Source organism: Notothenia rossii (assembly GCF_949606895.1).
Source record: "Notothenia rossii genome assembly, chromosome: 11".
NCBI lineage: Eukaryota > Metazoa > Chordata > Actinopteri > Perciformes > Nototheniidae > Notothenia > Notothenia rossii.
The window spans coordinates 31,134,539-31,157,605 of NC_136910.1; the positions used below are offsets into that span (position 1 = coordinate 31,134,539).

General features: G+C 42.6%; 1 protein-coding gene across 1 annotated transcript in view; it reads right to left on the bottom strand.

The window, feature by feature from the left end:
• Positions 1 to 23,067, bottom strand: part of LOC307025292 (uncharacterized protein) — a gene marked incomplete at its 3' end in the record, with an annotated part of 71,646 nt that overhangs the window by 38,855 nt on the left and 9,724 nt on the right. Inside the window, exon 5 of the mRNA XM_079659929.1 lies at positions 19,724 to 19,876. Coding sequence (XP_079516055.1) covers positions 19,724 to 19,876 — 153 coding nt within the window. The remainder of the gene's footprint in view (positions 1 to 19,723; positions 19,877 to 23,067) is intronic.

The window sequence follows — 23,067 nt, forward strand, 5'->3', positions numbered from 1 at the left end:
GAGACCTCATTGCAGGCCGGACTCATTCACTCTTCCTCGTCACCGGCGGGAGCGGGCTTCTTTTTCGTCAACAAAAAGGATGGATCACTCCGGCCCTGTATAGATTACAGCCCTCTGAACGCAATCACCATCAAAAACAGGTACCCTCTCCCACTCATCTCCTCCGCCCTTGAACTTTTGCAAGACGCCAACAATTTCACCAAAATGGACTTAAGGAATGCTTATCATTTGGTGAGAATCAGGGAGGGGGACGAATGGAAGACTGGATTTAACAGACGTTGCCACCGCATCTGGGCGGCTGCCCGTCAAACCCTTCTAAGGAGTTCTTCTTCAATGAAAAGGTGGGCTGACCGACACCGCCGGCCCGCTCCAGTTTACCAGCCTGGGCAGAAGGTTTGGTTGTCCACGAAAGATCTACCCCTCCATGTCGCTTCAAGAAAATTAGCCCCCAGGTTTGTTGGTCCCTTTCCAATAATGAAGATTGTGAACCCTGTGTCTGTGCGCCCGCGACTCCCCAGGTCCCTGCGGGTCCACCCTACATTCCACGTTGGGAAGATCAAGCCTGTCAAGAAAGCAGTTTGGTGCCCGCAACCAAAGCTCTGCCACCCCCCAGAGTTGTTGATGGTGGTCTTGTTTATACGGTCAGGAAACTGCTGGCAGTCCGAAGAAGGGGACGTGGCAGGCAGTTCCTCGTTGACTGGAAAGGCTATGGAGCAGAGGATAGGATGTGGATTCCTTCTCGCTACGTTGTGGATCAGGAATTGATCAGGGATTTCTACAGGCAACATCTTAATCTGCCTGGGCCGTCAGGAGACGTCCCTAGACGGGGGGGGGGGTAATGTTGTGACTCGACAGATATGTTAGGTTTAGTTATGTTTTTACTCTAGTTTTGTGTTTTGATCTTGTCACTTCCTGTTTTTATTTTGAAAGTAATCTTTCCTCTCATTCCAGATCCTCACATTTCCTGCCTTTGTGTGTTTCCCGCCCTTGAGATTGCTTGGCCATGCCCTGATTGTTTTCACCTGTGCCCATCCCCCTCACCTATATATAGCCCTGGTGTTTCTTTGTTCCTTTGTCAGTTCGTTATGTTTCATGTCGTGAGAACCTGGGACTTTTTGACTCCTGATACCTACCTTGAGATTTAGACCTTTTGCCAAGTGAGTTTTTGTGTTGCTGTACAACTTAGCTTTGGCTATTTAACTACTTTCTATTTTTTGAAAGTACGACTTAAGTTTTGTTATTAAAGAACATTCTATTTTTGGACAACTGTCTTCGAGTCCTGCTTTTGGGTCCTTCGTCCTGTGTCTCGGTCCATAACAAGGACTAATCAGAACAGAGTGGGCGAGCTGACCAATCAGAGCACAGTGGGCTCATGGGGGGGGGGGGGGCAGGAACTCCAACAAGCCGTTTAGGACAGAGAGTGAATACACATGCTATACAGCGATGCTGGGAAACAATGTGATTTTGGAACATTGAACAATTTAAATCTATTCTAGTAGACCTCAACAATGGAATTATGATCAGTAGAAATGGCCATGACATGGGACCTTTAAATGTTTTGATCTTTTCTTATCATTTTAAGAAGTAAATATTGATGCTTCTGCTAGAGATGATGTGTGTGGCTGCAGTGAAAGAAGACTTGTTGAATTGTGTTATTTTGGTTTCCTTCTTTAGTAATGGCATTCATTCAGCTACATTAGATACAGTACCTGTCTGTGATGCAACGCATTAATGGTTTAGCCGAGACGTCATAATGATGGTATCCAGAGGTGAATTTATTCAGGTAGGACAATACTGAAGGCCTAGGTGTGAAATGCATGGCCCACTACTGCAGGAACCCTTTCTAGCTTTTACTGAAAGTCCTGCTTGGCTGGTTTCACGAAAGGCATGACTTTCGCTCGAAATAAATCTGGCGTTTGAGAACACCCACCATACAATTATCCTGAAGAGATCTAAGAGAAGTGGCTTTGATTACCATGCTACTGCAGTTGGTATTCAACAATGACCACAGATTATAGCCATTGCTGAAATAGTTACTTTGCTACCAGCTGCATTGCAATGAGATGTTGCTTTTTATATTGCAATTACTGCCTCCATGCACAGGAGGAAATTCATGATATGTGAGCGATTTCAGAGTAGCATGTCTTGCGTGGGATGAATCATTTGAAGGGAAGCTTTGAGGAGGCAGATGAATTGATAAAATTAAGAGCTCTCAATTTTGATCTATACTTACTTTTTTCTGCACAACTACTAAGAAGAACCTGTTAACAAACAAAGCATAAATGCTGCTGTCCAGTATTATAGGGAATTCCTGCCACCATGCAGAGCTACGTGTGAGAAAAGACACCAACACAAATTATTTGAAAGTCAAATTATATGTCTCACTGCTACACTGTGTAATATGTCTACTGGAATACATGAATGTGCACTGAAAAAACTGAAATGTCGACTTTCGTCAAATGTATTTGGTCAACAGATTTCACATTACTGGATTACCTTAGTTGAAAGCAATAATATTACGTTTAAATACAAATATTAGGCTGAACTTTATATTATTGCTATACGTTTCAGTTTTTTCATTGTATAATATTTCATTTCATTTAATCGTTTATTTGAATAGGGACATGGCACATTAATAGGCACATTAATGAACGCTTAAGACAAATAATGCTGAAAGTATAAATATGCCGGATTTTAGCTTTGAGCTAATTTCCATGCGTAGTCCCTGACATACAACATATAAGAACATGACATTTATAAACATAGTAAAAAATAAATACATGCAAAAAGAGCAAGAGCAGCATAGAAAAGTATTTACCACACTGCAGTACAGTATAGCAGCAACAACATATACAGTGCAAGAGATTGTAACGATCAACTATCAAAAATAGCTGTGTTAAATAAACGCACAAGGGGTTCTTGATATGAAATGATATATTAAAGGCAAACAAAACTGATAAACGGACAATCTTTCCACCAAATAGTCCGCAAGGAAGTGTATTTACTACAGTCTATAGCCTCACATTCACAAAATAAACAAAGACAGGTTTTATACGTTATTCAATTATATTCAAAGTTTTCAATATCCACATTCAGTTATTTTCCCCGTTGCATTTTACCATATATAAACACATGTTGAGAAGACTTCAATATTCCTTTAAATACCTGCATTCACCGCACACACACACTTCCTCCTCCCATGAGAACCAACACATCCTCACTCCCAGGTCGGCCTATGTTGACGTTATGTCAAGTCCCCTGTGTCGGCTTTTTCCAACGCAAGGGGGCGGCCCTTAGCGTACATTTTCAACTTTCCGGGATGTCCATAGGCTTCTATATAGCTCCTTAAACGTATGTTGTAGGCGACTTGAGATCGTGAGCGAATGCTACCCGCAGATCTGCAAGGGGGCGGCCCTTAGCGTACATTTTCAACTTTCCGGGATGTCCATAGGCTTCTATATAGCTCCCTAAACGTATGTTGTAGGCGACTTGAGATCGCGAGCAAATGCTACCCGCAGATCCATTCTCACAGCGTTTGTCAACCTTTTTCTTACTCAATATCAAGCCACACTTATTGTTTTTACTTCTTTATTTTAATTGAATAATGTAGGACTTTTGTTGCCGTCAGTTATGGGGAGAGTAGGGGCTCAGAATACTGAAATCTTTATCTGTATTAATGGACGTGCCGTTGTGCGATTGCGTTGCCAGGCAACGCAATAATTTAGAAACTCTTCAACTACAACCCTAATTATATTTAAAAACATTTTAGAAGGCCTCACGAAATACTTTAATGTAAATTTAAATTGAAATGTGAAGGGATGTGTGTAATGTGGTGATTACATTATTCACCCACGGATCTACGGGTTGGGGTATTGTTCCGCACGGACATTTTAGTTAACCGGACTTCCTGTTTATGTGAAATACGAAAAAAAAAAGTAAAATAAAATGATACTTTATTCCAAGTTTGCTTGATTTTCTCTTTGGAGGTCATCACATAACGGCATTGTAATACACGGTTCGGCTGCATTACATATTACATATCCGCCGTAGTTCGCTATTTATAGAGCCCTGATGAGAAGACTTCTAGACAAACATGAACAACTGCCGCCGAAACTGAATATGTGACGTGGATCATAAATATATCAGCAATTAAACAAGATCTTCAATTTCTCTTCACAATATAAGTCTCCTGCACTATCAATACTAATTTGGCTGACTTTTATATTTGATCCAATCAGTATATTGGTATATTTACACCATAACGGTGCACAGCTGATAGAAAGGGACATCTGGTGGTTAAAGCACGTTATTGAAATGTATTATTTTTATTATTAGATATTAATAGGAGACACAGACAGACAAACTAATAAGGCTTTATTTAAACATTAAAGAATACTTTAGGTTAAGGTCTTATTTTTAATAAGAAAAAAGCTTTGGGGGTATAAATATTAAGCCTGACAAAGTACTAATGTATTGCTTTCCTGCAATGTTAACCACTGTATGTTTAAGCACTTATTTTAACTGATATTATACATGTAACCCTCATTAAAACATAGTAAGCATAAAGTCATTCAAAAGTGATTTCATTAAAGGATACACGTTTAAAATTGGTCAATGATAACATTGACCAATCCCTTTTTAAAAATATAATAAATAAAAGTAGTATGACAAATTACAAGGTACTGTTCCTTTAAGGGATCTCTGCTCACCACCAGGCACGCGCAGCGTAGCAAGAGAAAAGAGAAAACGGAGCAAGACGCAGATGAGACGAGCGGAGTCAATTATATTAAAAATGATTCAAAGTTGATTTAAAAAAGATAAAAATACCATCCACACGGTCGGGAAACCCAGTAGACGGTATAGAACATTAACCAACGGTGTTTTGGTCAGGTTTTTTGGACTGGATAAGAAAGTTGATCGCGAGTGAGAGGACAACACACACACACGCGCTCTGATACAAGATGGCGAGCCAGACCCACGGACTGCTTTGATCTTCGCGCCAGTGAGAGGACTTGCTGGTTTATCAAGAGACAATAGCTGAACTCACTGCCAGAGTGGTAGGAGTATTGAAGAAATTATAAGGTTGGAACTGGATTTAAGTTGTACCTGGATTTAAAGAGACACTATATATTGTACTCTAGGTTTTCTTTTGTCATTTGATTTCATTGATGGTACAATTGTGTTTTTTTCATTGAATTAGATATATTTTACCTGGGAAAAGGGAAAAGAAAAAGAGTTAACTCAGGATATTGAAGAGATTAAAATAGGAAAAATCTATAAATTATACTTAGTAGACCGGTCTAAAATAAAATATGCTATTTTATTTTGTTCATCCTTTCTTATTGAGAGATGCTCAACACTCAGATCTTCACAAATCACGAAGAATACTAGAAAGCCTCTTGTCACCTGCAGTTGACATAGTGAAACATCTAACTGCTAACTCATCCCCATCACTCTATTTGAACATTCTAGACTCAGCCTATGGCACAGTTGAAGATGGAGACGACCTCTATGCCATGTTTCTAAACACACTACAAAACAACGGCGAGAACTCTTCCGCCTACCTTCAACGACTACAAGTAATGCTGAACACCACCCTCAGGAGAGGTGGAGTAAAAGCAACCGATCTGGACAGCCAGCTCCTGAAACAATTTTGCAGAGGCTGCTGGCATAATGCTCTAATTTCAGAGCTGAAGTTAGAACAAAAGAAGCAAATTCCACCTACCTTTGCAGAGCTCCTCTTGCTGCTTCGCACTTGGGAAGACAAACGCAACTTCAAAGAATGCCGAATGAAACAATACTTTGGTGTATCAAGACAGAAGGTGTCCTCACACTTCAAAGCTGCTTCTTCTGAGTGCACAGGAGAATGCAACTCATCACCACAAAGACACAATGAGTCAAGATCTGAAATGGAAGATCTGAAAAAACAAATAGCTCATTTGCAGTCTCAGCTGATACAGATTATACTCAAAGATGACAAAACCAGCTCAAAGAAAGCAGATGCCACTACCAAATCTTCAACTGACAGGACTAAACAGAAGAAAACACTGCCCAGCATCCATGATAACAATAATAACAGACATAGTAAACAGCCAAAACCCTGGTACTGTTTCAGGTGTGGCGAAGACAGACACATAAAGCCCCAATGTGAGGCTGAAGCAAACCCCTCTCTCGTAGCCTTCAAAAGGAAACAGTTGAAAGAGAAACAGATGGAATGGGAGATGAAAAATGGTCATTCACCATCAGATTATTTAAAACTAACACCAGCCACTGTTGAGGGACAAATGGAGGTTGAGAAACAGATTAAGAGTCCCAAAGGGAAGCAACGTAAATGGTTAGCATGTTCTAACTCGAAAAAGAGAGCAATAACCATACCAAAAGGGCTCATTGGAGCTAAAACTACTGCACATGTGACAATTGCTGAGAAAGACTGTAACTGTTTGTTAGACACAGGTTCGCAAGTAACCACAATTCCCAAATCATTCTACGAACAGAATCTATCCAACTTACCTATTGAGTCTTTAAACCACTTACTTTAAGTAGAAGCCGCTAATGGCCAAGATGTCCCCTATTTGGGATATGTTGAAGTTAATATCAAATTCCCTAGGAGTTCCCTTGGCCTTGACTTTGAGGTGCCCACTTTAGCCTTGATCGTCCCTGACATGCAGTCAACCCTGTCAACAGTTTTTATAGGTACTAACACCCTTGACGCTCTTTATGAGTTGTACACAAGTGCTGCATTTCAGAACTCCCAGTCATTGCCCTATGGGTACAGAGTGCTTCTCCAAACCCTCGAACTGAGACAAAGACAGGAAGTGGACTCCAGCCTAGGAGTTGTGAGACTGTCTGGAAAAGACCCCAAGACTCTTGGCCCTGGTCACACCAAGGTGGTGGAAGGATCAGTCAGCTGCAAAATACCCAATGTAGGAAAGTGGGTGGTGATCGAATCATCAAAAACATCCTCTTTGCCAGGTGGCATAATGGTCACAAATGGGTTAGCAAGTCTCCCACCCAAACTACCTCGTTGTGTACCAGTGATCCTCAAAAATGAATCGGACCACGATATCACTATCTCCCCAAAGAGTGTGATAGCTGAAGTCAATGCCATTCAAAGTGTCCAGCAAGTCACTCACAACAACTCAGATACTCAAACAAAACCTGACCAAAAACCAAAGAAAAGATTTGACTTTGGAGAGTACTCAGTTCCCAATGAATGGAAAGAACGCATAACCGAAAAACTGAACTCGATGTCAGATGTTTTTGCACAGCATGATCTCGACTTTGGGCGCACTGACAAATTAAAACACCACATATAGCTCAGTGACGAAACCACATTCAAAAACAAAGCGAGACCCATACACCCACAAGATATCGAAGTTGTGCGTAAGCATCTCCAGGAACTTCTCAGTGCTGAAATCATTCGTGAATCAGAATCCCCCTTCTCTTCACCGATTGTGGTTGTCAGAAAGAAGAACGGTGATGTCCGACTCTGTATCAACTACAGAAAACTCAACCTCAAAACAGTGAAGGATTCATATGCCTTGCCAAACCTGGAAGAGTCCTTTTCAGTGTTGAACGGGTCCAAGTGGTTCTCAGTATTGGATCTAAAGTCTGGCTTTTGCTTGGATTCTTTGAATTCAACAGAATGCCTCAAGGGATAACAAATGCCCCTGGCACGTTTCAGAGGCTCATGGAGCGTTGCATGTGAGATTTGAATCTCAAACAAGCCCTTGTTTTCATTGATGACGTCATTGTCTTCTCGTCAACACTTGAAGAACATGAAGAAAGGTTATTAAATGTACTCACAAGGTTGAGAGAGTATGGCCTGAAGTTGTCTCCTGAGAAGTGTAAATTCTTCCAGACGACTGTCAAATATCTGGGCCACATTGTGGCAGAAAAAGGCATTGAAAAAGACCCTGAAAAGATCGCCTCACTCAAAACCTGGCCAAAACCAAACAACTTGAAGGAGCTAAGAACCTTTTTGGGATTGTGCGGTTATTATCGCCGGTTCATAAAAGACTACTCAAAGATTGTGAAACCTCTCAATTCACTCACTGCCGGGTATCCACCTACACAGAAAAATCAGAAGTCCAATGTGAAAACAGAGAAATATCACAATCCTAAAGATGTATTTGGTGATAGATGGACAACAGAATGCCAAGCTGCATTTGAAACTATCATTGACAAGTTAACAACAGCTCCAATCCTTGGTTTTGCTGATCCCAAGTCACCCTACGTCCTACACACAGATGCAAGCACGATAGGACTAGGTGCTGTCCTGTACCAGGAACAGCAAGGACAGAAACGTGCCATTGCATATGCGAGTCGTGGCTTATCACCTTGTGAAGCCAGATACCCAGCACACAAATTGAAGTTCCTTGCCCTTAAATGGGCAGTCACAGAAAAACTCCAAGACAATTTGTATGGAAGCCCATTCCTAGCTGTTACTGACAGCAATCCATTGACCTACGTCCTCACTTCTGCTTGACGCCACAAGCTACAGATGGCTAGCCGCTCTGTCAACTTTCGACTTCCAACTGCAATACAGAGCGGGAAAGCAGAATCAGGACGCAGATGGGTTGTCTAGAAGGCCACACAGTGGATTGGCAGATGATCATATCTCAGAAAAAGAGATGGAGAGGATACGGCCATTTGCTCAAAGGCACTTGTCTGAAAATGAAGAGTCATGCTTGATTGCTGAGAGCACAGTCAAGGCCATTTGTGATAAGCACCTTGTCCATAACACCATCAATGGTGAACATGCAGAGGAATTGTCTGGTACAACCTTAGTCCTATCTCTAGCACAAAATCCAAAAGCCATACCAGCAAGCTAAGAAGCTGAGGAACAGTGTGGTGGCTTACCTGTCATTCCTCATCTCACCGTTGCTGATCTGGTTGAAAAGCAGAAAGCTGATACCTGCATCAGGGAAGTAATCCACCAAATAGAGTCTGGAGAAAAACCCCCACCCTCTATCAGAAAAGAACTTCCTGAAATCGGCCTGATGTTGAGAGAATGGAACCGACTCGAACTAATAAATGGTATATTGTACCGCAGAAGACATCAATGCATGTCTTATCAACTTGTACTGCCGGAGGAGCTGAGGCTCTCTGTACTAAAGAGCCTTCATGACGACCTTGGCCACATGGGCATTGAACGTACTCTGGACCTGGTCAGAGCGCGTTTCTATCGGCCTAAAATGTCAGCCGATGTGGAGCAAAACATTTAAACTTGTAACCGTTGTGTACGACGGAAGTCTTTACCTGAAAGAACAGCACCACTTGTGAACATCACTGCTACAAGGCCACTCAAACTTGTGTGTATGGATTTCCTCTCTGTAGAACCAGACTCGAGTAACACCAAAGATATTCTGGTCATCACAGACCCATTTGACTAAGTATGCAGTGGCCATCCCAACCACGAATCAGAAAGTGCAAACTGTAGCTAAGTGCTTATGGGAACACTTCTTTGTTCACTATAGCATCTCTGAAATACTTCACAGTGATCAAGGTCGGGAATTTGAGTCTCGAACAATAAAATAACTGTGTGCGCTCATTGGTACCCAGAAAATCAGGACTACTCCATATCATCCAAGGGGCAATCCCGTTGAACAGAACCCTACTTAACATGCTGGGAACTCTTGAGAATCAAAAGAAGTGCCATTGGCGAGAACATTTCAGACCTTTAGTACACGCCTATAACTGTACTAAAAATGACGTAACTGGGTTTAGCCCTTACGAGCTAATGTTTGGGCGACAGCTTAGATTGCCAGTTGATCTGGCATTTGGCTTACCTGTTCATCACCAACCAGGTTCACACTCTCAGTATGTTCAAAACCTGAGACCCCATCTCGAAACAAGCTACAGAGTTGCTTCTGAAAATGCAAAGAAGGTAGCAGATCGCAACAAAACAAGATTCGATAAACGTGTCGTTGAATCTACTCTAAAAGAAGGTGACAGAGTCTTGGTCAGAAACATTCGCCTTAGGGGTAAGCATAAGCTAGCGGACAAATGGGAGACAGACGTTTACATCATCCTAAGACAATCTGGAGACGTTCCAGTATATGTTGTGAGGCCTGAAAAGGAAAAGGTCCACAAAGAACCCTACACCGTGACCCTTTCCTGCCATGTGGTTTCCTTCCTTTAACCCCAGTGGAAGATGGAACTAACACACAAGGGCCCCCAAGACGGCCAAGAACTCGACAGCAACCAAGACAAGAAAGCTCTGATGGAGCTAATGAGAACGAATCCCAATCTGACCCAGATGAATATTATCACGATGGTCACAGATACCTAAGTGTGGAGGCTGTAGATTTCAATAACATCTCCGAAACTACAGAACAGCCCCTTAGTGAAATTGAACAAGAACCTCTTGAAATGGTATCTACTATTGAGCAAAAATCTTCAGATGTAGCCGAAGCTTTCCCTGAAGACGGGCCTGTGGAAACCTCTGATTGTGACTTATCTGCTAGAGACCCTGCAGAAAGCGACCTACCTGATCCCTGTGGAAACAGTCCACCTGCTGGACAGAAACCAGCATACCTACCTGAACAGGTCCTGAGTGTCCATTCACCAACTCAAGCAACTCCGGAGAAGAATGAAAATGAAAGCAATATCAATCAATCTGAAACGGAAATGGAGAAAGAAACCCTCAGAAGATCCATCAGAGACAGAAAGACCCCTAAAAGACTGACTTACCCTGAGCTGGGAAATCCATTAGCTATGATAGTACAGTCTTTATTTCATGCCTTACTGAAGTCATAACAGATTCACTCTTACAACCTAAATTAGAAACACAAAGAGTCCTGACGATATAGACTTCTAAAACAATGGACAGGGACGTGCATTAGGTAAAGTGGGGAGGATTTAACCCACATTAAAACATAGTAAGCATAAAGTCATTCAAAGTGATTTCATTAAAGGATACACTTTTAAAATTGGTCAATGATAACATTGACCAATCCCTTTTTAAAAATATAATAAATAAAAGTAGTATGACAAATTACAAGGTACTGTTCCTTTAAGGGATCTCTGCTCACCACCAGGCACGCGCAGCGTAGCAGGAGAAAAGAGAAAACGGAGCAAGACGCAGATGAGACGAGCGGAGTAAATTATATTAAAAGTGATTCAAAGTTGATTTAAAAAAGATAAAAATACCATCCACACGGTCGGGAAACCCAGTAGACGGTATAGAACATTAACCAACTGTGTTTTGGTCAGGTTTTTTGGACTGGATAAGAAAGTTGATCGCGAGTGAGAGGACAACACACACACACGCGCTCTGATACAAGATGGCGAGCCAGACCCACAGACTGCTTTGATCTTCGCGCCAGTGAGAGGACTTGCTGGTTTATCAAGAGACAATAGCTGAACTCACTGCCAGAGTGATAGGAGTATTGATGAAATTATAAGGTTGGAACTGGATTTAAGTTGTACCTGGATTTAAAGAGACACTATATATTGTACTCTAGGTTTTCTTCTGTCATTTGATTTCATTGAAGGTACAATTGTGTTTTTTTCATTGAATTAGATATATTTTACCTGTGAAAAGGGAAAAGAAAAAGAGTTAACTCAGGATATTGAAGAGATTAAAATAGGAAAAATCTATAAATAATACTTAGTCGACCGGTCTAAAATAAAATAGGCTATTTTATTTTGTTCATCCTATATGGATACCATTTGCTAAGTCACAGAAATCAGAAAACAAGGGAAAGGTGAAATACTTATCTCTGATTATACTTTAGAAAATATTCATTGTCTATGTTTAATGTTTTGTCTATTCGTCTATTTCGTCAGTAAATTGCCGGCTGTTCTATTCAAACCACCTGGTCTCTGGTCTAATTACTTACCTGTCTATCCACTCTAGTAGAACCCAGAATCCTTCTAGTCAGATAGCATAGCCCAAGATAAGAAGTGTTACATACAGTATACTCTTATAAGATGTATGTAGATAGTATAAGAAATGTTCAGAATACGAGTTTAATGGTGGAGGTATACACACATATTGATAGATGTCTTGTAATGCACTGTTGAGGAACCTGCGATCCAAGTTTTTCATCTCCGGCCATGTCAGGTATTGAACAATCAATAAATAAAGAACACAGAATTATTAAATAAAACACAGAATTTGTGTGATTATACTAAATGATTTACAAATAAACACCACTGCATATTTACAACTGTTACACATGCTGATGTAACGCAAATGTTTCCAACTTGGGATCAATAAAGTATATCTTATCTTAAGATGATCGATGGCTACTGCCAGATTTGCCTCTGAACCTTGACAAGTGCATGTTTCAGGCTTATCAATTAAAAACAGGAGGGGTCACAGACATAAGACCAGCCATTAAATAAAGCTCTTCTGACCTTAGCTGGCATGTGGGTATATATTAATGCTGCCCATTATGGGCACAAGCAATTTTCACCCATGTATTAATTATATGTTTTAAATGTGAGTGTTCCTATCCCCTAAACCTCCAGGGATGTACACAGTTTAATACTGGCAACTTCTTAATATGGGAAATATGAAAACGTCTTTTAAAACTACAACTCCCAGTAGATACGTACTATAGAAGTTAAACATGATGCGAAACACAGAATAGCCAGCATTTGTAGTTCTGGGGACGGGGTGGGGGAGGGGGCGACGGGGTGGACCCGTTCAAATCCAGTTTTGGACAGTCTGCCGTGGTTCCATCCCAGTGTTGTTCGACGCTCGGCGTAACCCTCTGCACACACTCAAACATCCAATCACAGAGCTTGAGGACTATCACTGGGTTTCTTAAGCGAAGCGGAGAGAATACTTACTTCCGGGTGTAAAATTCTCTAAAGCAACTAGGCTACTATGAGCTGCTCCGACCCTCGGTCCTGACGGACTCCATCTTGTGTTTATTAATCTAACAAATAAATAAACACAAGGATAATTATGTGTTATTGTTGAGTAAATAACAGTGTGTGGTTTAGAAAAGAATACAAAATTAGAAGGAAAAAACGCAGAAACAATACAGATTTCAGTATTCTGAGCCCCTACTCCCCATAACTGACAGCAACAAAAGTCCTACATTATTCAATTAAAATAAAGAAGTAAAAATAATAAGTGTGGCTTGATATTGAGTTAGAAAAAGGTTGATAAACGCTGTGAGAATGGATCTGCGGGTAGCATTCGCTCGCGATCTCAAGTCGTCTACAACATACGCTTAGGGAGCTATATACACTGAACAAAAATATAAATGCAACACTTTTGTTTTTGCTCCCATTTTTCATGAGATGAACTCAAAGATCTGAAACATTTTCTATATACACAAAATAACCATTTCTCTCAAATATTGTTCACAAATCTGAAAAAAAATGTGATAGTGAGCACTTCTCCTTTGCCGAGATAATCCATCCCACCTCACAGGTGTGGCATATCAAGATGCTGATTAGAAAGCATGATTATTGCACAGGTGTGCCTTAGGCTGGCCACAATAAAAGGCCACTCTGAAACGTGCAGTTTTGCTAAAACCCTAGGGTTAAACCCTAACCCTAACATGTCACCCATTGAGCATGTTTGGGATGCTCTGGATCGGCGTTCCGGCGTTCCTGCCAATATCCAGCAACTTCGCACAGCCATTGAAGAGGAGTGGACAAACATTCCACAGGCCACAATCAACAACCTGATCAACTCTATGCGAAGGAGATGGGTGACACGTTAGGGTTAGGGTTAGGTAACCCTAGGGTTTTCGGACCCCCCCAGACCCCCCCAATAAAGCAAAACTGCACGTTTCAGAGTGGCCTTTTAACCACCAATCCCCAGCTTGTCCCAGGGCTCCTCCACAGGGGTAGGCTGCATGAACCCCGCTGGTTTTTGATTATCCGCTTTGTAGGCCTGGCAGGTGTTGCAACACTTTACATGGGCCCACACATCCTTCCTAACAGACTGCCACCAGGCCACCTGAAGGATTTTAAAGAGAGTCTTAAGCCTGCCCAGATGACCACTCAGGGGATGGTTGTGGAAGTACTCCAGAAAAGACATGACTAGACTCTTGGGAACCACTAGCTGATATTTGTCTCCCCCTAGTCTCACAGGTGACCGCCGATACAGAATACCCTTGTAACAGAGTGTACCCTATCCTATCTGGCTTACAGATGGCAGCAGACTGTTTTGCCATGTCACTGATTTCAGGGTCCCTTTCCTGAGCCTCTCGTATGTCTGATAGGGTGGTTGGCAAGTCAGAAGTACAGTGAGAGGTGTTTGAGGCAACATACGCAGTTGCGGACGGACGTGCAACCGCTCTGGACAGGGCATCAGGCACTATGTTGTGCAGGCCTTTTCTGTATTGGACCCTAAATTGAAATTGCTGGAGTCGTAAGATCCACCTAGTCAGCCGGGAAGAGGTCTTCGGACAGTTGAAAGCCCAAATCAAAGCAGCGTGGTCGGTGTATGCAGTGAATTATTTTCCCTCAAGAAAATGTCGCCACTTTTCAACAGCCCATACAACATCTATACATTCCTTTTCTGATGTGGAGTAGTTACACTCGGCCCCTCTCAATCCCCGTGAAGCATTAGCTATCAACTGTTCCCCTTCATCGGTAGCTTGGACTAAGACTGCACCCAAACCGGCGTCACTATAGTTCATTGACAAAAACTGTTGCTCCTGCGCCTGTCGGTAGCAAAAAAACGGAAATGTTTGTAGGCCTATTCAGACTATAATCCACAAAAAGAAAAACACGATGATCGGCGTGGCACAAAGGAGCGATCTCACCCTGTGTTGGAGAGAATCTCTCTCTCTATCTGTGCGTGTCCTCTCCACAGAGACGTGCTTCTTGGTCGGATCGATGCAATATCCACATTCAGTTATGTTCCTTGTTGCATTTTACCATATATAAACACATGTTGAGGAAAACTTCAATATTCCTTTGAATACCCGCATTCGCCGCACACATACACTCTTCCTCCTCCCATGAGAACCAACCCCTGGCATCCCATTGATGCTCCCACTAAAAAGGTCCTGGGCGCGCCGCGGCAGGTGAATATGTAGATGAGGCTTAATGACCCACACCCTCAAACCGTACATAACAGTGGACATTAAAAACTGCAGTTGCGAGGATATTATATATTGTATGTATCATAGTTCATTTAATTTCATGATAATCAACATGCCTTAAACCTTTTCCCCTGCCACTACAGTTTAGAAAAAACACATTAAATCAATGTGTGGCCGTCACAAGATGATACAAGAGCTACACAAAGTGTAAAAGTGTAAAGTGCATTTAGCGGTGATTGCACGTCTGTTTGTTTCTCTCTCTAGGTCGTCCTCAGACGAGCCCTCCATTGTCCCTTCCAGTCATCCCGGTTCTCCATAAATCTGGCCAGTTCATTGGTACTTTGTGCTCCTGCGTTCTCAACCATTCTTTGAGTTGACCTTTAAAGTTATTGAGAGTGGGACAATCCCGTATCTCAGTTGGGAGGCTATTCCAGAGTGTGCTGCCTTTAATGGAGAGTACATTTTGACCACAAGTGGTCCATCTATGATGGACTTCACAGTCTCCTCTGGTTTCTGACCTCGTGCAGCGTCCAGTGTGTCTTTTGTGGATGAATTCCCCTAAGGGAGGGGGGGCCAGTCCATGTAAACATTTATAAATAAAAGCACATACCTTTAAAATAGTTAAAATTGTCAAAACTCAAGAAATTGTGTTTATCAAAGATGGTACAGTGGTGGTATGAATAGGGCTTTCTGTCACCTTGATAGCTCTCTTGTACAGCTGTTCTATTGGTTTTATGTGTGTGCCACAAGAGTAGTCGAAAGACTCCAGCAAATGTCAAAATTAGATTATGACCCTCATAAACCTTAGTCCCGCCTCCCAATCTCTTTTATGTGGCACCTGTCTCTCTGACATCCCTGACCTTTGACCCTTTTATCTTTTATGACTTGTATGTTTATTTTCCCCTCATAAAGGATGTTGCTCAATAGTGGGGTGATAAGACTTTACTGCCCCTTTGATGTGAAACTGTTAAGATCAGAGATGGGGTCGTTACAAAAAAAATGTAATATATTACATATTACATATTACTTTAAAAAAAAAAAGTAATATATTACACTACTTCGTTATTCTCTACATAAAGTAACTCGTTACTTTACTCGTTACTTTACTCGCCGAGCACGTACGAACTGCGCATGCGTGAGTAGCAATAACTCTCCTTACCAGCAGGCGGCGGTGGTGTGTATTCGTCATTCAAAACAGGCAACAACCGGAAGACAGAGAAGAAGAACAGACTACGTGATATAAACAAACAACAAATAGCGTGTGCGTTAGCTTCACCTTAGCATGTGTTCTTTGCAGGTGTTTGTTGAGGTTTGACGTGGTGTTTACAGCAGTGGATAACAGCTTCTGGCCTGGACATATGTTCACATATGTCCATATGTCCTGTTCGTCATATTCCTGTCTATTATTGGGACGAACTCAAAAATAATGGGCATACCTCCACCCCTCGAAAGTTATCGCTGACTCAGGCATGTTTATGCAGCACTGCACGTGGAGATGTGGACGCGCAAGTCGCGCAGATTAGTAAATATAAACCTGCGGAGGAAACCCCTCTTGTCTGTCAGTGTGATTATGACTGATTTTAGTAAGTAACGAAGTAACGCGTGTCGGGGCAATGTTAGTAACTGTAGTGTGATTACTGAATTATAAAAGTAGCGCTTTACACTACTCCGTTACCGACAAAAGTAATATTATTACTTTTGTCGGTTAAACTCTGATTAAGATCGCGGAATTGTGGAAAAGTAGGACCCAAATCCAGACTACAAAAAGGGTAAAGGTCTATAAAGAAAAGCAAGCTTTATTACAAAAGCTGATGACAAAAAATATGACATGAAACACAACGAAAGCACAAGGAAAAAACATTACCGAAAGACTGACCGTGACTGACATGGAGGGAGACAGGAAAAACAAACAATGAACCGACAGGGTAACACAGGGAAAGACAAGGCTAAATACAGAGAGGGGTAATCACGGGACGAGAAACAGCTGGGCAGGGGAGGTAGAAACACAAGGGCAACAGCTGAACACAATTAGACAATCAGACACAGGAGGAAAAACACAGGAAGGAAGACAAGAGACAGGGAGAACAGAATTACAAAATAACCCCCATAACAAGACAGACAAAACTAAAAACGTGACATAACATTAGGATCGTGACAGAAACCTGTTATAGTGTCCTTAGTATGTAATTATTGTCAATGATAAAACCAGATATAGTTAATGATGATAGTCTGAAAAGGTAATGTTCTTTAATAGTGGGTTAATATTACTTATTGACTCTTTTGTGGTAATATAAGGTTATATGACATTCTATTGTTTAATTACTTTATTAACTACAAGGAAGCACCTTTGAAGTTGTGTTTCCCTGGATGATGGAAATAGTCTAAGTGCCATATTAGGGGGACATTACGGAGTTCCGGAGTCAGCCATTTGAGGCTTTGTTAACATTAATGCTTTTTGCTTTATTTGTGTTACTAAGATACTTTTAGATACACTTTGAAGTGTGCAACACTTTTACAACTGGTAGAATATTAAGTACTTTGTAAGGAATTGGGTTTCTTTATAGGCAGTTTGTGATGTTTAGGGCTGGGTCAGTGAGACAATGCAGTTTTGATAATTTCAAGTTTCAAGGATTTTTTTGGCATCTGCACATTAGCTACAGTGTAGATATGGCAATGAAAAACATAGGTCACAGGCTCCTCTAACAGTGCAACATATATATATATATATATATATATATATATATATATATATATATATATACTGGAAAGGAGTAAGCAGAGTGTCGAGTTGTTGATTCTTGTTCTGTTTTCTGACTATCTTCCTCATCCTCTCATACTTTCAGTTGCGCGTGCTACTAACGAGACGCACTGCCATGGAAATCAAACAATGGTGTAGCTGTATTAAAGTCAGAGTGGAAACAATCGTGAGTAAATCTGATTTTGTCAGAAATGCGGGAGAAATGCGGGAGAAATATGACCCCGGGAGGAAACCGGGAGAGGGCAATGAAATCGGGAGTCTCCCGCGAAAATCGGGAGGGTTGGCAAGTATGCTATGTGTCCCTGGTGCGTCGGGGAACTCACGCAGCGTCAGAAAATAAAACCCTTTCTCTTTTCCTCTGTACCCAAATCTTTTAAAAACGGGTGTACAACGAGCGGATACAGATTCCATCCGAACTGACGTCAAATCGGCAGCGGACCCACAGAAAGTTGCTATCAGAAACAATGCCTGACGTGTTTTGGACATAATCTCGTCTTTGTTTACATTAGCAAGCCTCGCTAACACTCAGAGCTAACCTGTACTGTGTAGAGCACATGTGTTTAAAAAGCAGGAAATAAAAAAAGAACTCACCTTGTGATAAACCCGCAAGAGAAAAAGCATTTGAGCTCCATACTATTTCAGAAATAATCCTCAACATGGTTTAAACAGGATGGCGTTTTATCACAGCAGAATTTAACTTTATCTCCGGTAGAATTCTGATCAGGCATTAGCTCCGCCTCCTATTTTCTTTTCTTTTTTCAAGCCAAGGACCCAAGATCCGCGTTTCTCTAACAGGGCTTCAAAAGAGGGGTTTGAGTAGTATGAGGGATGGCTACAATGGGTGAACTGTTTGGTATTTTGAAAAAAAAACTTGAACGGGAAGTTTTTGTCATTTTTCACTGTTTCGGTGAAACAACGCAGTTTTCTGGAAATAACTTAAATGATTTTTGCTTTTTTTTTTTTTCCAACAAAGATACTTATAGTTACACTTTAATGGATGAAAAACTTTACAACTTGGTAAAATATGAATTAATTTGTAATGAATTCAGTTTCTCAAAGAATCAAACTCTAATTAGAAAGTTTGTGATTTTAAAGGTTCACAAGACCCAGCGCCATATAGACTGAGAGTTACGTCATCTCCGTTCACTCCAATGGACCACTTTTTTACAGCAATGGCGGATTGTGGAGCCTCTCAATCGTTCCCCGGAAGTTAGCGCCAAGGCTACCAGAGCTGTAGAGTGGCAGCATAATAGACCGTTCGTGACGGACTTTTAAAGGTAAAAAGAAGTTTAAAGATTTATATTGCGGATATTATCAGTACATCTGATTCAAATTAACATGTGTATTAAAGGATGTCAGTGGATTATCCCTAAATTAGTAGATTTAGGGAACGTTTACAGATAACAGATTAAGCTAGGATACCATACCTTAGTACCATACACTATACCATAGTGGTTGAATACACAGTATTAGGAAACACTTTATACTTACTGGACATGTTATACTCATTACATACTGTATATAAAATATGACCAAGAATGTGAGACAACTTTATAGAAATTCATATCACATCTGTTACTGGTGCCATTTGTCATACTTTGTTAAACTCACAAATAATAAAGTTCCATAATTTCAGTTGGGAACAAAGACCACACCTTATCTCCCCAAGGCAATTTCCCATCCAATAGGTGAGCTATATAGGTGTGTATAACCCTTTCTCCTGTCTCTTACTCCCTCTTTCAGCACAAGAACCAGAGGGGGATTCAATGGAGCCTGAATACCTGCACTGAGACCCTCACCCTGCACCCTGAGTCTCAACTCTCAGTGTTTTTCAAGCCTTTCCCTGTTTTTTTGTATTAAACAAAACATTAAGCTTTCCCAATGGTGTGGTTTTCGTTTTGTGAAAAAGTGCAAATGCAGTGTTTGTATATAATAACCTCACATATTTTGTTGCTGTTGGTCGTGAAATTGCTCCTGCTGACTTGAGCCAGCCATTTTTTCCTCCGCTCTGTGTCAGTGGGGAAGCCGTACATTCGTACTCCTTTCTCGGAGCGATTTGAGCATCCCCAGGCAGCACAGCAAACCATGGTGGCGACTAGGAGGCAGCACAGCAAACCAGGACAACACAGAGGAAAAGGCACAGATAAACTGCATGATATGCTATTCAATGTTTATTGAATATGTATTTGCAATGGATGTTCCTAAAACAACACATTTAACATCATCATCATCATGCTGCTGCTGCTGCTAATCCTTTGATAGTCACCTGTCCTTTCTGAAAGCCATAAAGATGACATTACTCATTTAGATAACTTTTGTCCTCAATTACCATGGGATTACTGAAACTACCATGAATTTAAGAAAATGGTAGAAATTGATCTAATCTGAATTTTGAAGCATTCCTTTAGATCCCCTCCTTCTAAATATATCAATAAACATTAGAAAGTGATGCTCCTGACTACCATACAGGTTTAAGAAGATAATATTGGTTTTAAAGAGTTCAAAGCTATAAATAAACAGCAACAGGCTCTTTAACCAAGGCACTGTTAGACTAACATGTAAACTAGTTGTTCACACTAATCCTAATATTATCACTTAATATTAGCAAATTCTATTTTATTTTTTAAAACATATTGATGTAAATACATACACATATCGATTTGTTGTATAAATATTGCAAATCAAAACCTTTATTCACTAATAATTACCAAAAATCGTAGTTCTATCTCCTGTTATCAATGCATTCACATTGCCCGCCATGAACTTCCGGGGAACGATCCTCGTCAACATGAACCACGTGACGATAACCGTTTTTGGACTTCCGCTGTCGTAACTCTTCTATCTATATGGCGCTGACAAGACCTTATGAAAGACGACACACGAAGTGAGGATACCCGGCCCGGAGGAAGCCCGGGGTCCCCTTCTGGAGCCAGGCCCAGAAGGAGGACTCGTCGGCGAGCGTCTGGTGGCCGGGCTTGCCACGGAGCCCGGCCGGGCACAGCCCGAAAAGGCAACGTGGGCAACAACTCCGCTTCTCCGTCCCGCGGGCCCACCACCTAAGGGAAACAGCGATGGGGTCGGGTGCGCTGCCAGAAGGGTGGCAGTGAAGGCAGAGGGTCTCGACGGACCAGACCCGGGTGACAGAAGCTGGCTTTGGGGACGTGGAACGTCAACTCTCTGGGGGGGAAGGAGTCGGAGCTTGTGCGGGAGGTGGAGCGTTACCAGTTGGATCTGGTTGGGCTCACCTCTACGCATAGCGTCGGCTCTGGAACCTTACTTCTGGATAGAGGTTGGACTCTATTCTTCTCCGGAGTTGCTCAAGGTGTGAGGCGCCGGGCGGGTGTGGGGATACTCACAGGTCCCCGGTTGGGTGCTTCGTTGTTGGAGTTTACCTCAGTGGACGAGTCACCTACGCCTGGGGGTTATGGGGGGGAAAACTCTGACAGTTGTGTGTGCTTATGCACCCAACAGCAGTTCAGAGTATACAGCCTTCTTGGAGACCCTGGAAAGAGTCCTGCATGGGGCTCCTGAAGGGGACTCTTTAATCTTGTTTAATCTCATGTGGGTAATGATGGAGACACTTGGAGGGGAGTGATTGGGAGGAACGGCCCCCCTGATCTGAACCGGAGTGGTGGTTTGTTACTGGACTTCTGTGCTAGTCATGGATTGGCCATAACAAACACCATGTTCGAACATAAGGATGCTCATAAGTGTACGTGGTAGCAGAGCACCCTAGGCAGAAGGTCCATGATCGATTTCGTTATCGTATCATCGGACCTGAGGCCGTATGTTTTGGACACTCGGATAAAGAGAGGGGCGGAGTTGTCAACTGATCACCATCTGGTGGTGAGTTGGGTCGAGTGGCGTGGGAAGCCTCTGGATAGACCTGGTAAGCCCAAATGTGTAGTTCGGGTGAACTGGGAACGTCTGGAGGAGGCCCAAGTTCAGGAGGCCTTCAACTCACACCTCCGGCGGAGCTTTTCGGGCATTCCTGTGGAGGTTGGGGACATTGAACCAGAGTGGTCGGTTTTCAAAGCCTCTATTGCCGAAGCCGCGGCGGGGAGCTGTGGTCTCAAGGTCCTAGGTGTCTCAAGGGGCGGTAACCCTCGAACCTCCTGGTGGACACCGGTGGTCAGGGAAGCCGTCCGACTGAAGAAGGAGGCCTTTAGGGATTTGTTATCCCGGGGGACTCCCGAGGCAGTTGCAAGGTACCGACAGGCCCGAAGAGCAGCAGCCTCAGCCGTGGCCAAGGCAAAGCAGCGGGTGTGGGAGAAGTTCGGAGAAGACATGGAAAAGGACTTTCGGGCGGCACCAAAGTTGTTCTGGAAAAATGTCCGACACCTCAGGAAGGGGAAGCAGGGAACCATCCAAGCTGTGTACAGTAAGGATGGGACGTTGTTGACCTCAACTGATGGAGTGTTAGGGCGTTGGAAGGAGCACTTTGAGGAACTCCTGAACCCGACAACTCCGCCCTCTATGTTAGAGGCAGAGCTGGAGTATGACGGGGGATTGACACCAATCTCCCGGGGGGAAGTCACTGAGGTCGTCAAACAACTTCACAGTGGCAAAGCCCCGGGTGGATGAGATCCGCCCAGAAATGCTGAAGGCTCTGGGTGTTGAGGGACTATCATGGTTGACACGTCTCATCAACGTTGCGTGGAAGTCGGAAACAGTACCGAAGGAGTGGCAGACCGGGGTGATGGTTCCCCTTTTTAAAAAGGGGGATCAGAGGGTGTGTGCCAATTACAGAGGCATCACACTACTCAGCCTCCCCGGGAAAGTTTACTCTAAGGTACTCGAAAGGAGGGTCAGGCCGATTGTCGAACCTCAGATTGAGGAGGAACAATGCGGATTCCGTTCTGGTCGTAGAACGACGGATCAGCTTTTTACTTTCGCAAGGATCCTGGAGGGGGCCTGGGAGTACGCTTATCCAGTCTACATGTGTTTTGTAGACTTGGAGAAGGCGTATGACCGTGTTCCCAGGGAGTTACTGTGGGAGGTGCTGCGGGAGTATGGGGTGAGGGGTTCATTACTCAGGGCAATCCAATCTCTGTACTTCCAAAGCGAGAACTGTGTCCGGGTCCTCGGCAGTAAGTTGGACCCATTTCCGGTGAGGGTTGGCCTCCGCCAAGGCTGCGCTTTGTCACCAATCCTGTTTGTAATATAGATGGATCGGATTTCGAGGCGTAGTCATGGGGGAGGGGGTCTGCAGTTCGGTGGACTAAGGATTGCACCACTGCTTTTTGCAGATGATGTGGTTCTGATGGCTTCATCGGTATGCGACCT